General features: G+C 43.0%; 7 protein-coding genes across 7 annotated transcripts; 1 reads left to right on the forward strand and 6 right to left on the reverse strand. All coding sequences in view use genetic code 12, as the record gives it.

Moving 5' to 3' along the window:
• Window positions 1-1,618: 1,618 nt before the first annotated feature.
• Window positions 1,619-3,277, reverse strand: PGUG_00301 (uncharacterized protein; the record flags this gene model as incomplete). Its single annotated transcript, XM_001486874.1, has 1 exon — window positions 1,619-3,277. The coding sequence occupies one exon, from the start codon at window positions 3,275-3,277 to the stop codon at window positions 1,619-1,621; it is 1,659 nt and encodes a 552-aa protein (XP_001486924.2).
• Window positions 3,278-3,831: 554 nt separating this feature from the next.
• On the reverse strand, window positions 3,832-4,560 carry PGUG_00302 (uncharacterized protein; the record flags this gene model as incomplete). The annotated part of the gene is made up of 1 exon (XM_001486875.1): window positions 3,832-4,560. The coding sequence occupies one exon, from the start codon at window positions 4,558-4,560 to the stop codon at window positions 3,832-3,834; it is 729 nt and encodes a 242-aa protein (XP_001486925.2).
• A 251-nt stretch (window positions 4,561-4,811) lies between these two features.
• On the reverse strand, window positions 4,812-5,150 carry PGUG_00303 (uncharacterized protein; the record flags this gene model as incomplete). The annotated part of the gene is made up of 1 exon (XM_001486876.1): window positions 4,812-5,150. The coding sequence occupies one exon, from the start codon at window positions 5,148-5,150 to the stop codon at window positions 4,812-4,814; it is 339 nt and encodes a 112-aa protein (XP_001486926.1).
• Window positions 5,151-5,433: 283 nt separating this feature from the next.
• On the forward strand, window positions 5,434-7,197 carry NOT4 (CCR4-NOT core ubiquitin-protein ligase subunit; the record flags this gene model as incomplete). Its single annotated transcript, XM_001486877.1, has 1 exon — window positions 5,434-7,197. One exon carries the CDS (start codon window positions 5,434-5,436, stop codon window positions 7,195-7,197), a length of 1,764 nt encoding a protein of 587 aa, XP_001486927.2.
• A 2,392-nt stretch (window positions 7,198-9,589) lies between these two features.
• On the reverse strand, window positions 9,590-10,216 carry PGUG_00305 (uncharacterized protein; the record flags this gene model as incomplete). Its single annotated transcript, XM_001486878.1, has 1 exon — window positions 9,590-10,216. The coding sequence occupies one exon, from the start codon at window positions 10,214-10,216 to the stop codon at window positions 9,590-9,592; it is 627 nt and encodes a 208-aa protein (XP_001486928.1).
• A 278-nt stretch (window positions 10,217-10,494) lies between these two features.
• Window positions 10,495-12,423, reverse strand: PGUG_00306 (uncharacterized protein; the record flags this gene model as incomplete). Its single annotated transcript, XM_001486879.1, has 1 exon — window positions 10,495-12,423. The coding sequence occupies one exon, from the start codon at window positions 12,421-12,423 to the stop codon at window positions 10,495-10,497; it is 1,929 nt and encodes a 642-aa protein (XP_001486929.2).
• Window positions 12,424-12,671: 248 nt separating this feature from the next.
• Window positions 12,672-13,859, reverse strand: CIT1 (citrate (Si)-synthase; the record flags this gene model as incomplete). Its single annotated transcript, XM_001486880.1, has 1 exon — window positions 12,672-13,859. The coding sequence occupies one exon, from the start codon at window positions 13,857-13,859 to the stop codon at window positions 12,672-12,674; it is 1,188 nt and encodes a 395-aa protein (XP_001486930.1).
• Between the last annotated feature and the right edge of the window lie 689 nt (window positions 13,860-14,548).

Below are 14,548 nucleotides of genomic sequence, written 5' to 3' on the forward strand. Positions count from 1 at the left end.
TCTATGGGTTTCGTTTACCACGTACACCTGGAGTCGGCATGCAAATGGAGATAAAGGCCCAAATCTACATAAAAGTTGATAAGCGTGTATTGATGAAGAGACTTGGAGTTAAGCTGGTTGGTTTTATGCGATGAGTTACCCGGCGTGTCGGTGTGTTATGTAAGCGCGCCTGCGAAGCGACCGGACACACATATATTATATATGTCTGCGGACCGGACACAAGACTTTATGTCTGTTTGAGGTTCTAGGCTAATATTTTGGTGCAATTATATATGTACATAAGGCGATTAAACAATTAGCATCATCTTATTTTTGTAATCCGATCTTTCGGACGGGGGTTCTCCTTTACCGGAACACATGAATTTTGGACATAGATTTTCGGATAAATATATCTTCCGGACGCAACGAGCATCCGTGAATTATTATTCTTCTGGTGCAAGGATGCAAAGTTGCGAAATTGCAACACTTTCAACTTACATCTTATGAGGATTCCGCAGCAACTATAGCAGCCTTTTTGAAGCTACTACGAGGACACTCTAGAGAACGCGGCTTATAGTTATTCTATGTGTCATCAAGCTTGATACCAAGACCTGCTTTAATTATAAATGACACACTAATTAATCTTCTGAGTTGCCAAGGTATCGAATGCTTTTAAGTAGCTAAATTCAACTTCCGGTAAATTGGATCTTGCCCCCACATCATTTACAATACATTGGTGTAAAGTTTCCGCTTGCAATAACAATGTCGTTATTTCTTTTAGAATTGTCCACTTTCTTCCTTCGATGAAATTGAACCATTTTAGCTTACCTTAGTCGGTTTTTCACTTCATCAACCAGCTTCCATGTAATAGAAATTCAGATCTGGTCAATGACTAAATAGAATGTGTTGTTCCTTTAATATGAGCGTTCCTTCTCGATGAAGTTTGCAGTCTTAATTGCCAGAATTGCAAATTTTGCAAAATTCAATTTTTATCAATACTTCAAAATTGATGAACAGAAAAGACTCAAAGCGGGTAGCAATAAAGGATCAGTATCAATTATACTACCAAGATTATTATCACAATTTGAATCCTTTGATATTTTGTCTATTTCATCAGACACGTTTACTGAATTTGTTTGGCATTTTATCTACATACGTTATTCTCAATTTCTCAATAGAAGATCTCCAAATTATGTACTATTCTCGAAAGAAACTTTAGTCTTTGAAACTCTTCCAACACCTTGACATCAAGATAAACCTACTCAATTGATTTAGTTCCTAATCTACACCTTAAATAATCTGAAGTTTTATTTTTTCAACGTTACTTTTAATATAATTTACTTCTCGTTTGATATACCGTAAATATTCATTTCAAGCAAGTTATAACTTTTATTTCTCTCTTAAAATCTGGACTATATCTTTATCAAATATGTAGGAAACGTCTAGTCTCTTCTTGAATATCATCTACATATTTTTGGCCATTCTATTTCTTGTTAATGGTTCATTTAGAACTAGCAGTAATCTAATAAGTAAGACGTGGATATAATTTAAAGAAAACCTGAAACTTGCATTAGTAAATTTCACATATAGACTATTTCTTATCTGATTTTCCTTACATAATCAGATTTGCAACCATTAATCAATTTTTCTTTCCCATCCAGTAGTTCTTCATTCCCACAATATTTTCCTTCACGAGCTGCCTTGAAGGCTTGGAAAAAATGTCATCGATCTCCTCCAACGTCTTGTCCTTGGTTTCTGGCATAAAGAGAATTTGGTAGAAGAAACCAATAAAGGCAATTCCACCATAAAATCCAAGGGTGAGTCCGGTGTAAGTCATTGCATTTTGCATTCTTGTAAAGTTGTAGGTGACGATGAACGACCACAAGTACAAGAACGTGGAGCAGATGGTCATACCCATTGACCGTGTTCTCAAGTCAAAAGATTCTGCTGGTAAAACCCAAGTTAAACAAGCATAAGATCCAAAGAACATCATATAAAGAATGATTCCCGACAAGTAAACACCTTCAGCTGCTGCCAAATGGGTCTTCAAATCAATGAGATAGCCCACGCCAACCAACACCAAACCAATGAAAAATCCAATAATATTGAGACCCCAAACACGACGACCAAATTTGTCCATGAACAAAATGGCAGGAATGGTTCCAATCAACAACGAGCCTCCGCCCACTAACGACATGAAAACCGAGTTTTTAGTGGTGAAGCCAATGCGTGCCATTAACGTGGACATGTAGTACATCACGGCGTTGACTCCGGTCAATTGGCCCAAACCAACCATGATGACGGCGTACACGAGTGCTCTTCTATTTCTGGGAATCCGGAACAAATCGCTCCACAATTCCATTCGGGACTCGGTAGCACGAGCCTCTTGTTCCTGGAGTGCTGCCTGCTTCATTTCGAGAAATTCCAACTTGTTTTTGTCGTCGTCAATGTCCCGAAGCCGCTTCCATACACTATAAGCTTCACCAATTCGGTTTTTATGAACGAGATACCGAGGCGATTCCGGTAAAAAGAACATTCCCACCATCAAAATCGTCGAGAAAACCAACGAGGACCCGACCATAAATCTCCAGCCACCATGAACCAGATAAAACATCGCAGCCACAGCATAACCAAGTACCTCACCAAGTGCAATATTGAACTGGTACATCGAAACAATGTTTCCTCTCACCGTGGGAGGCACAGATTCCGAAATATAGATACCCACACATCCTCCTTCGATTCCAATACCAATACCAAGGATGAAACGACCAGCGTACATCATATGATAGTTTCGGGCTCCAGCACATAAACCGGCTCCAAGAGTATACCAGAGACAAGAAATTATAATCGACATTTTTCTGCCAAAATACTCGTTCAATGGAGTCATCAAAATACTACCAGCCATGGCACCCAAAGGCATTAAACTGGAAACCCACGATTCCTGATCCGAGCTCAAACCAAGACCGGATTCTTGTCTCATTCCAATAGAAGCACCGGAAATAATCGACTGGTCAAGACCGGAAAGTAATCCTGCGGCGGCTGCAAATCCTCCAAGAAGCCAAACCATGTGCGATTTGTTCTTGAAGTTGAGCTCATATTCCAACAGAAGAAGCTTTTCTTTGAAACTTCTGTTTTGTTTGGCATCTCTCGCGAGTTCCTCACACTCCGCAAGTTCTTTATCAAAGTCAAAATGGAACCTAGCTTGGTCGGTGGTGAGTTTTCCGCCGGTTTCTTCATACACTGACTTGCGTTCGGAGTCACTGAACAGATCTCCGGGTTTGGTTTCCAACAAACTCATTTGGTATTGGGGAATAATTGCGAATCAGGGAGCATTTTATACTCGTGGGCTTAAGGCCGTAACCGGCCGCAAATCCTCCGGGCCCCGAATACGCAACCGTCGCGTCAGAATAATGGGCAACTCCGGTTATGATTGGTCGGAAAATCCAATTTTTCCTGTAGCAATGTGGGAATGTATGCATGTACATATGCGGGGCTACATGCATATGCATATGCATTAACAAAAAAAATGAAGACAGCTCCGGAAGATCATACCATGGTTAACAAGATGGTGGTAGCGTTGTGTTGGGCCCTTTTGTTTGAATCCTCAGGTCTTCAATAGCGTTTTCAAACAAGAAAGTCAGTTTTCGGATAAACTTGCTTGCGCGGATAAATTGAAATGACACAATCGCGCAAAAATTGTCCTGAGGCGTGCGTAAGCATGCATAAGTAGGGAGTGGGGAGACGGGGTGAAAGTGGGGACGAGCGGAGAAATTGCTAGACGATTTCCTAATGGATTTTCTCAACAATGCACCTTCATGCACCAACCACGTCATTTTTAGTGAGTGGTACAAATTATGCAAAGCGAGATTGATCCGTCGGACAGGATCGGAAATGCTTTGCATATTCCAATGCTAAATGCAGCTTGAGTCTGGAAAAGCCACTACCAAAGCTAACCCCACAATACGTACAAACGAGTGGGGACTCACGTATTATATTGTTGAGAATGTGCGGATCTCGGATCAACGGTTGATTTGCTTCCGAATCACTTGCGTCACTTGAGTCGTCACCTGCATCAGAGTCAGATGCATATCCGTAATCTCGGAAACTAGTGTTTTCAAAGGGCTCCAAATCGTCATACGACACGAAAAACTCCGTTGTAAACGAATTGTAATGTTTCTTGTGTTTGAGGCACGGAGACTCAAAATCCTGTGAGATTACGTGGATATGAAAGTTGGCGAGAGATGGTGCGGCGTGGACTCCAGCGCGGATAAATCTGGCGCGATATTCTGCATTTGTCATTGGACTATCTGATGCGAACTGCTGCGTGAGCTGCATTTCCTCCATGATCATATCTTTGGCCTTTTCGACGTATGTTGCAATAATGTCATACAAAGTTGGGTTATTCTTGAACACATCGAACGGATGTTTGTGAGTAATTTTCTTCAGCCGTGGAATCACAAGGTAGTGGAACTTTGACTTTGGATATGCATCACGCACAATCAACGCAGTTTCGTCGTGGAACAACACTGCTTTGTGCGCGGGAGGGTCGTCTATGTACGGTTGAAACGCATGGCGAAACATGAAACGTGGGGGAAAGCGCAATTGTGTCGACTACGAATCCCGTGACACCCGCCACCGCGACACCCGCCACCGGTCGCGACACCACACCAGGCGCGCTCAACTAAACTACTTGCGTCGCAGTCGCATTACATCGTGGGGGACAATACCGCATTAACCCCACACCTACTCTCTCATCTTCAATGTTCAATCATAACTTTTCGATTCTAAATTTTCATTCTAATTCTATTACCTTCAATGTTGCTATATGACGATTACACCTTCCGTTTCGTGGTCTTCTTCTCTGTACCAGTATTCTCTGTAGCAGTAGATCTCCCACTTGCATCTTTTTCACTCGCATTTTCGCTCGCCTTGTCGAGTTCCTCGTTGCTCATCAATTTTGTGCGCTCAAGCTCCCCAATAAACCAGAAAACAGTGCCATACAAAAGAAGCGCGATTACCAATAAATTGACAAAATGAATGGATCGGCTAAGATATATAAGCCATATCAACGAAGCAATCAAAAGCGCAAACGAACCGTGTGTGGCTTTGATAAGCGCGGGCGTGGTTCCCGGAGTGAACACCGACTGCCACAACTCCTCGATGAACGACATGAGAAGATGAAGATGATGTCAGAGAAAGTGAGAATAGGCGTCGATTACATAAGCATACACTTTATCTGACATAAGACGGCGGCTGTCTTACATCAGCGGTGGCCATACTCATTTCATTTCTGTTCTTACTACATTATGGTTTCTGTAGACGATTCATTCATTAGCGATGAGGAGGAGGAGTTTTGGTAAGTGTTTCCGACTAAAGCGAGTACGTTGAATACAGTAGTACTCTCAAAAATCTTCAAAAACAAATATTAACCCCAGTCCTTTATGTGTCGAAGAAATGGACATTTCCGACAAGAATTTTAGACCGTGTCCTTGTGGGTATCAGATCTGTCAGTTCTGCTATAACAATATCCGGCTGAATCCTGAGCTCAACGGAAGGTGTCCTGGGTGTCGTAGGCTTTATGATGACGAAAGTGTTGAGTACAAGTCGATCTCGCCAGAAGAGTACAAACTCCAACAGATTCGGAAAGAGAAAAGAGAACGTGAAAAGAAGCAGAGAGAAAAGGAGAAGAAGGAGACGGAGATGGCGAACAAGAAGCATTTGGCTGGGCTTCGTGTGGTACAAAAAAATTTGGTTTATGTCACAGGTCTCAATCCGCCTTGCGCATCAGAAGAATTGCATTCTGTTTTGCGGTCTGACAAGTACTTTGGTCAGTACGGAAAGATTCTGAAAATCGTCATCAACCGCAAAAACCCCACCAGTCATCACCAGAATCCTGGATTGGTGGTTTATGTGACGTTTGCAAAGAAGGAAGATGCTCTTCGATGTATCAACGAATTGGATGGTTCGCTCTGTGACGGCCGTCTTCTTCGTGCTGCCCATGGTACCACAAAGTACTGTCTGTCGTACTTGCGTGGTCATCCGTGTCCCAACCCCAATTGTATGTTTTTGCATGAACCTGGTGAGGAAGCGGATTCGTACACTCGCAAAGATCTTTCAACTCAACAGGGCATAAAAATGGGTATGATGGGCATGAACAAGGGCGACGACAACAACGAGGAAAAGGAACGTATGGGTTATTCTCACGCAAGTACAGAGCGTGCTACTTCAGAGGCTCGGGAATCTCCGGCGCCAGTTTCGGCGGTTCCAGCTCCAGCTCCAGCTCCCGCTCCTCCAGTAGCTATTGCTCCCGCTCCCACACAGCCACAGGCTCCAGCGGCTGCTTCGACAGCCGGAACTGTGCTTCCAGCGGCCGCGGGTTGGGCAAAAGCTGCCGCTTCGGCTCTTGCCTCGGCTTCGGGATCCGATACTGGAGCGGTTGCAAATGCTTCGGCGTTTCCCACGCTTGGCGAAATCAAGGAAAAGCAGCAGAAAAAGGATTCAAAGCTCAAAACGAGACCAAAGAAAGAATCGCTGGGCGAAGATTACGACTGGGACGATTCTCCCGTTGCCGTGGGTGAGGATATTGCTGCTCGTCTCAATCTGCTTGAAACCAGTATTGAGAAACTCAAGGTCCATTTTGCTGATTTTGACAATTCGTCGACTTTGCCCTTGTTTGCATTTACTCCACCATCTGTTGGTGAACTGACTTTGGAAGACGACAAGTTGGCAGCACGCCAGATCATCGAACGGTATATCTTGAAGCCAATCAAAAACTACCATTTGGCTTACCAGAACCACCCAGTGACTCAACAGCAAGCTTTGCTTCAGCAGCAGGCTCAAATGCGCCAAGCTCAACCGCAACCCACACAAACCATGCAAATGGCTCAGGTTCAATTGATGGAGCAGAAAAAGTTGCTAGAGCAACAGCAAGCTGAGCAAAGAATTCACCAAGAACAACAGCGCCAGCAACCTCTGCAACAACTTCAGCAGCAACAGCAACAGCAATATTTATTGTTGCAGCAACTCCAGCACCAGCAAGCTCAGCAACAGCACCAAGGTCTGCAACAACATCAGCTTCAGCAACAGCAGGCTCGTGGAACTTCGACTCCACCACCTCCTGGTTTATTTGCGGAAAAGCAGCAACAGCAGTACAATGCTCAATCTTCAAGTTCTCAATTGCTCACTCAGCTAATGAGCGGAAAGAGACCAATTCAGTAGACGAAGGAAGTGAACAATTGAAGTGAAATATTGAAGTGAAGCAGTTGGAAGTTTGTGTGGTATGTAGCATTATATCGTATATTGTATAATAAGGTGTCATAAATTTTTATAGTCGAGGCAAGAAAGGAAGTCTATCAGGAACGTTGTTCTAGTCTAATTCTCTTCAACGAAGTAGCAGGTATAGAAGAATCGTCATAAATTAAAAGCATATCTAGGTTTTCAAAGTGGTTGCAAATTTCTGAAAATGGAAATTTCGCTAAGGAGGAATGCAGAATACAAGAAGATTAGGGGCCAGGTTTGCTCAGTATACTCGCAAGAATACTTCCAAAAAATTGGGTTACATAGTGTCGAACATATTCTAAATAGATTCCCAAAAGTAGATATTATCCGGTTGTGTCAGTATGAAAATATATTCCGGTAAATCAAATATAAGCATGAATTATAAATGTTTTTAACATAATAATTCAAAATTGATACAAATTCCTCATTAATCCAAGTGATACTTTCTACCAACGAACAAGAGGTTTCTCTTATCTGAAGGTCAGTTCAGTTAACATTGACTTTTCGATTTTTCGCACTGGTGAGATTTCAGAGGAAAGATAGAATCAACTGTACTGTGAATCCATTTTAAGAGAAAGATCGTTCATGGAATTGAGTTCGAAAGCTGCTTCATAAAACAGGAGTACAAGCCAGGAGCTATATCTTCGTGCATGCTTCTTGACACCTGCAATGCAAATGCAGTCTTGTCAAAATAGGTATACCGCTTTCCTAATTGACACTCGATTATCCGAGATTATGTAGAGCCCATGACTTGACAGCTCAGAAGTTCTGCCGAGTGATGCATGTGTCAAAATTTTGCCAAAAGATACTGGTAATTTGGAAGCTGCTTTACCGCATATGCATCTTTTGGAGCATAAAAATAAGGTGGCAAACTAATCTGGATTGTCATATTGCATAATTTAGATGCAGACGTATGCATAGTGGCTTTGGTGCATGAGGTTATAACTCCTAGCAGGTAAAACAGCACTGAATTTACACCCTGACTCCACTTTCTCGACTCAATTCTGGTTCACTGGTATTTACCAAATAAGAGCAATAAGCTTGTGTTCTTATTTCACAAGTATTCTTGATTTTCGAAATCGAAATTTAATGCTCGAGCCGCACGCTGTCAAACTGCAAAATCTAAGCCACTATTACCGAATTATAAAAATAGCCTCCTTTGCTGAACATTTTCCCAGTAAGAAATACAGTGATCAGAATTGAACCCATGATTTTCGGAATATTGTACGTTTTGTATGCTCCCGTAGAGGCAATCAGCTCGCAAGTTTATTGCAATTTGGTTAAGAGGGCTTATCCTCCTGAAATTGCCCAAGCTTATATCGAGGCTCGAGAGAATGCAGAGCAGATCTTGATCGACTCGTTCAAGAATCCTGATGAAGGAAAGAAGGAAAAATGAACAAAACAATTGAACTATAGCAAAATTCTAGCCGGAATTTAACCCGAATTTAACCACATGAACGTATAGTGCCCGCTTATAACCGTAACGTGTGACGGAAATACTCAAAACTTAATACTTAGTGCCCGGTTTATATACGTTTGTCTGACATTGTCCGCGAATAGATTATGTGCCACGAAAATCAATTTATGTGTGCGAAAGATACGATAGAAAATGGTTGCAAAAAGAGTACATCTGGCACTAAAGGAATTATCGGAAGAGGGTAAGATAAGAATTTGGTGATCATTGCATTGAGCTGCTTAAGGTTTAGCTCCAAAGAATTCATACAAGACATCAAGGACGTATAGATTCTCAAAATCATAAATTTTCGGTTGTGTCCGCGCATATTCTCAAAAAGTATAAGAGTTTCCGGTTATCGCGAATTTTATGAGAGTTTCCGGTCAATCCCAAAAGACTGATGAAAGAATGGTTGAAAGAGAAAACCGGTAATAAAACTAGAGGTTGGTAGCATTAGGCTGCTCAAAATTCAAGAAACTCGTACAAGTCTGCTATACTCCTCGAGCATATCTCAAATCGGGTGTCTGTGTAGACAACGATCTTAACTTTTTCCGGTAAATTCGCATAGTTCCCCTCTTAACTATATGATTCCAGTTCAAATTGTGTTTCGCACCGGAAAATCAGGGTCCTAAAATTATTTGTGCGCAGCTATCTACGTGTGTCTGGTCGCGTCTACGCTTATATATATCAGGACTTCATTCCAAGTTATATACTCGGTTGTCAGATCACATACAATTGACGACGAAAGTGTGACAAACCTATAGTATATTGTAGCAAACTACTCATGTCTGAAAAATAGATACCAAACTGTCTCAATATTTTGAAGACCTTGTTGAATAAAACTTGTCATCTCTATTGTAAGGTTTTCCTTATGTACAGCTATTTACAGTGGACAACCTTGTCACATCTTTGGCAAAGACTATCCTCTTTCGGTGCAACGTATTTCCAGCATCTTGGACATTTATGGTCGGTACATTTGCTAATTTTCACCATTAAACCATCGTATTCACTTTGATCAATTATAGTGTCTGTATCTTTACCCAAAGTTACTTTGGACACTAGCATATAATTGTCTAGGTGTGCTTGAAGCTGGGTCAAAGTATCGTACAATTGACCACTTCCACTGATGAAAATTTGCAATTCAAGCTTATTCTTGACTTCCATATTGGTGCGAATGTCTTCCAATCTTCGGTAGATGTGGTCTCTGAGGCCGTAAATTTGCCTGAATTCTTCTTCGATTTCACTCGAGACAAAGTGTTCTGGAAGAGCAAATGTCTTGTTCCATTCAGCAAGAAATGGAGATTCTGGTAAATTATGGTCGATTTGAGAAAATTCATCCCACACCTCTTGGACCAATATAGGCTGTATAGGTGCAAGCATGCCAACATAAACCTTGAGAATCTCGTACAACACTGTCTGGACACCTTGGCGTTGCTGTGAGTCGACAGCGTCAGTATAAAGGCAATCTTTCATCATATCGAAATACTTTGAACTGAGATCTGCCATATGGCCATTAATGGTTTGTACAACTTTGGAGTAATTGTGCTTCGAGTAGCTTTCGTTGACGGCTTTTCTGAGTATGGTAAAGCTGGGATAATTGTAGACGATCGAGTCTGGAAAGATTTTCGAGTTCAAGTGGTCCAGAAAATCCTGCCAAATTTCCCAATAAAAATTTCATGGTGACTCTCAACTTTTTGACGTTTTCATGCACACGAGACAAGACTTCAGGGGTCACATTGACGTCCAGGGTGTAGTTACTGGAAGCGACCCACAACCGTAAACCATCAACACCAATTTTGGGAAAGCATGGGTTTTCCACCTCCATTCATCACATGACTGGGCACAATGACATTACCCTTTGATTTGGACATTTTATCGTTCTTTCCGTCAAGAGTGAACCCGTGGGTAATCACCTTTCTGAAAGGAGCTTGAGGTTCAAAAATTTCATCTTTTCCAGAAGCAATCACCTTGTTGAGTAAAGACGACTGAAACCATCCGCGATGTTGGTCGCTTCCCTCGAGATACACATCGGCGATTTCGTTGCCAAGATCTGTCCACGACGTCCCAGAATCAAACCAAACATCCATAGTGTCGGTTCCTTTCTTGTACAAATTACCATCGTATTTTTCCGGAATCCATCTTTGGATATTTGACTCTTCCGCAAACCACTCATCGGTGCCAAACTCTTCTATGCGCTTAACAATGTATTCCACCACTTCAGGGTTGTCCAATGCTTCGCCATTCTGGCTATATACAATCGGAAGCGGAACTCCCCATGCTCGTTGGCGAGAAATGCACCATTCGTTCCGGTTGCGAATGAACAGTGAAAGACGATTGATACCATTTTCTGGCACAAAAGTCACGTTTTTCAAGCTATCTTCTGCTGCCTGCTTGACCTTTTCCACATTCACAAACCACTGTGGAGTGGCACGTTGAATAACCGGAGCTTTGGACCGCCAGTCGTAGGGGTACGAGTGCTGGTATTTTTTGTCAATGTGGAAAATCATTCCCCATTGCTCAAGAAGTCCGATAACTTTCCATATTCCTTCTGGCTTGTTAGCGGCAAGCCCACGCACACTGGCGTACTGTTCTGGGCAATTTTCTGTGATAAACTGGCCTCTTCCGTCGACAACAGATGCAATTTTCAAATTGTTGGATCGACCAATCAAGTAGTCTTCCATACCATGAGCTGGAGCAGTGTGTACGAGACCCGAGCCCGCCGTGGCAGTTACATGAGATCCATGTAGCACCGGAAACAGGTCTTGGGATCCTGGAACAAAATAGGACATTCCTATCAAATCTTTTCCAGAAATTAGGATGTCAGTTTCTTCATAGTCAGAATTTAATTTGAGCAACTCTTCGGCTCTATCCTTTGCAACTATCAATCTCTCGCCCATGCCCTGTAAAATAGTGTAGAGCAAACCCTCATGCACACAAATAGCCTTGTTTCCAGGAATTGTCCACGGCGTGGATGTCCATATCAAGAGCTTGAGATCATCCCCAATTTTAATTTTGTCTTTTAGATATTCAGCATTCTTGACAGGAAACTTGACATACACAGCCACCGACCTGTGGTCTCGGTACTCCAATTCCGCCTCGGCTAGCGCAGTTTGGGACTCGCAACTCCACCACACCGGTTTCAGCTGACGAGACAAAAGCTTATTTTTCACCAACTTTTGGAACACCTGGAGCTGTCTGGCCTCGTACTCACGCAGCATCGTTATGTATGGAGCGGAAAAGTCCGTCATGATTGCAAACTGACGAAATTGTTGTCTCTGTCTGTCGATCATTGTCTCTGCGAGATTTCTGCAAAGCTGACGAATTTCTGTACTTGATAAGTTTCTAGTTTCATCTTCTTTTCGTGCTTCCGCAAGTGCCTTCTGCTCGATAGGAAGACCATGACAATCCCAGCCGGGCCGATAAATAATTCGACGGTTATTGCGAATCAACTCAAATCTGTTGATGATATCTTTGAGAATTTTATTGAGCGCATGGCCCATATGAAGGTCCCCGTTGGCGTAGGGAGGTCCGTCGTGCAATACAAACTTTTTTCGATCGAGCAATTGGGCTTGTTGCTGATATACATCGTCACTGGATGATTTTATCAACCGGTTCAAATTGTCCGAATCGGGTATTTTTGGCCCAAACCGGGTTTTGGGGAGGTGGAGGGTAGACGAGTACGACTTATGTCGTATGGAGGACCTTATGGACATAGTTCAACTGAAGCGAAGCGAAGTTGAACTGAAAGCTGATATAGCGAATGTTGAGATCAAAGTGAGATTTAATGAGAAAGTGAAAAATGCGAAATGAAATTGAAAATGAGAAATGAGTAGTGAGAATGGAAAATCTGATTCAGTGTAAGTCAACTACACTGGTCGTATTGGACTCCTGCGAAGTCCATACTCTTTCCTGACAACATTTTCATGTCTATACAGTAATAAATACACTTTTGCTATAAATATCACGCCTTAATGTTCTTGACCATCTCGATGTACTTCTCAGTGGAGAACGACTTTGGTCTCTCAATAGACATACCGAGACCACGGTCCAAGATCAATTGAGGCAACACACCGAATGCTCTGGAAACACCGAACAAAACAGTGTAGAAAGATTCCTCAGTCAAACCATAGTATTGCAACAAAACACCAGAGTGAGAGTCCACATTAGGCCATGGGTTCTTGGTCTTTCCGTGCTTGGTCAACACACCAGGAGCAACCTCGTAAATGTTGGAAACCAACTTGAACAATTCGTAGTCTGGCATGTGCTTCAAGGCAAACTCACGTTGAGCGGTGTAACGAGGGTCGGTCTTTCTCAAAACAGCATGTCCGTAACCTGGAACAACTCTTCCAGCGTTAAGAGTTTCCCACAAGTACTTCTCAATGTTCTCCTTGGAGTAGTCTCCGTTCAATTCCTCTCTCATCTTGAACAACCATTCCAACACTTCTTGGTTAGCACGTCCGTGCAAAGGACCAGCCAAACCATTCAAACCAGCAGCCAACGACAAGAAAGGCGAAGACAAAGCAGAACCAACCAAGTGGGTGGTGTGGGCGGAAACGTTACCACCTTCGTGGTCGGAGTGGATGGTCAAGTACAATCTCATCAACTCGACAAATTCGGAGTTTTCACCGAAACCCAACAAGTTGGCCAAGTTGGCACCGTAGTCCAATTTGGGGTCAACAGCTGGCAATTTTCCGTCGTGGAAAACGTTTCTGTAGATTCTGGCAGCAATGTTAGGCAACTTGGCCAACAAGTCAATCGAGTCCTCATAAGTGTATTTCCAGTACTCGGTCTTGTTCACACCCTTAGCGTAAGCCTTGGCAAATTGAGATTCCGACTCCAATGCGGTAACGGCAATGGAGAATTGAGCCATTGGGTGCAAGTGAGAAGGAGAACGGTCGATCAACTCCTCAACGTGCTTTGGCAAACCGGATCTAGCAGCCAATTCCTCAGAAAGAGCCTTGGTTTGAGCCTCCGATGGAACCTCACCGGTCAACAATAACCAAAACAAAGCTTCTGGAAGGGGCTCCGAGCCACCTGGACCCTTGGGCAACTCCTTCTGGATGTCAGGAATGGTTCTACCACGGAAACGAATACCCTCAATTGGGTCCAACACCGAACCTTCCCACACCAAACCCTTGATTCCACGCATACCACCATAAGCTTGTTCCAAGAGCACCTCACCAATCACGGTCTTGCCGTGTTCCTTCTTCAATTGCTTGACCTCCTCAGCCTTTTGGGGGAGAATCTCGGCCAACCGGGCTTTAAGAGTCTGAGTTAGTAAATTCACATGAAAAATAAAAAAACGAAGAAATGTGAAAATCACCAAAAAAAACGGCGATTAAGATTACCGGGAAGTCTCAGGCAGCCACAACAACCATTTTCTTCCTAATTGACCAAAATAAAACAAAAGTTTTTTACATCCTCGGCTCGTCGACAGTACTTACGGGCTCGGAAGTAGCATAGCTTCTAACACCAAGTGCGGCACGCTTGGCCACTGAGTTCTGGAGTGAACGAATAGCAGACATCTCTATAATATTTCGATAGGTTCAGAAAAGGAAAACTATTCAAAATCCTGAATTCCGTGGGGATCCGGCAACTTTTATATAGCGGTATGCACCTCCCGAGCCTGTGCGTTACCCGGTTTCGCCCCGGCCAATCACAGCGGGAATCTGCGCGGCGTGCGCGCACCACCGGTAAACCTCGGACTGAATATGCGTGTGATAGAAAGATCCGATTGGCCATTGTCGGTCCTATGCTTTTGGCCACGCATCAGTAGAGTGCCAGTATGTTTCTTCAGGCCAATTCTGCTACTACAAGAAATTCGATCCTCGGAAATTG

The sequence above is a fragment of the Meyerozyma guilliermondii genome, genomic scaffold (genome assembly GCF_000149425.1).
Source record: "Meyerozyma guilliermondii ATCC 6260 scaffold_1 genomic scaffold, whole genome shotgun sequence".
In the NCBI taxonomy this organism is placed as follows: Eukaryota; Fungi; Ascomycota; class Pichiomycetes; order Serinales; family Debaryomycetaceae; genus Meyerozyma; species Meyerozyma guilliermondii.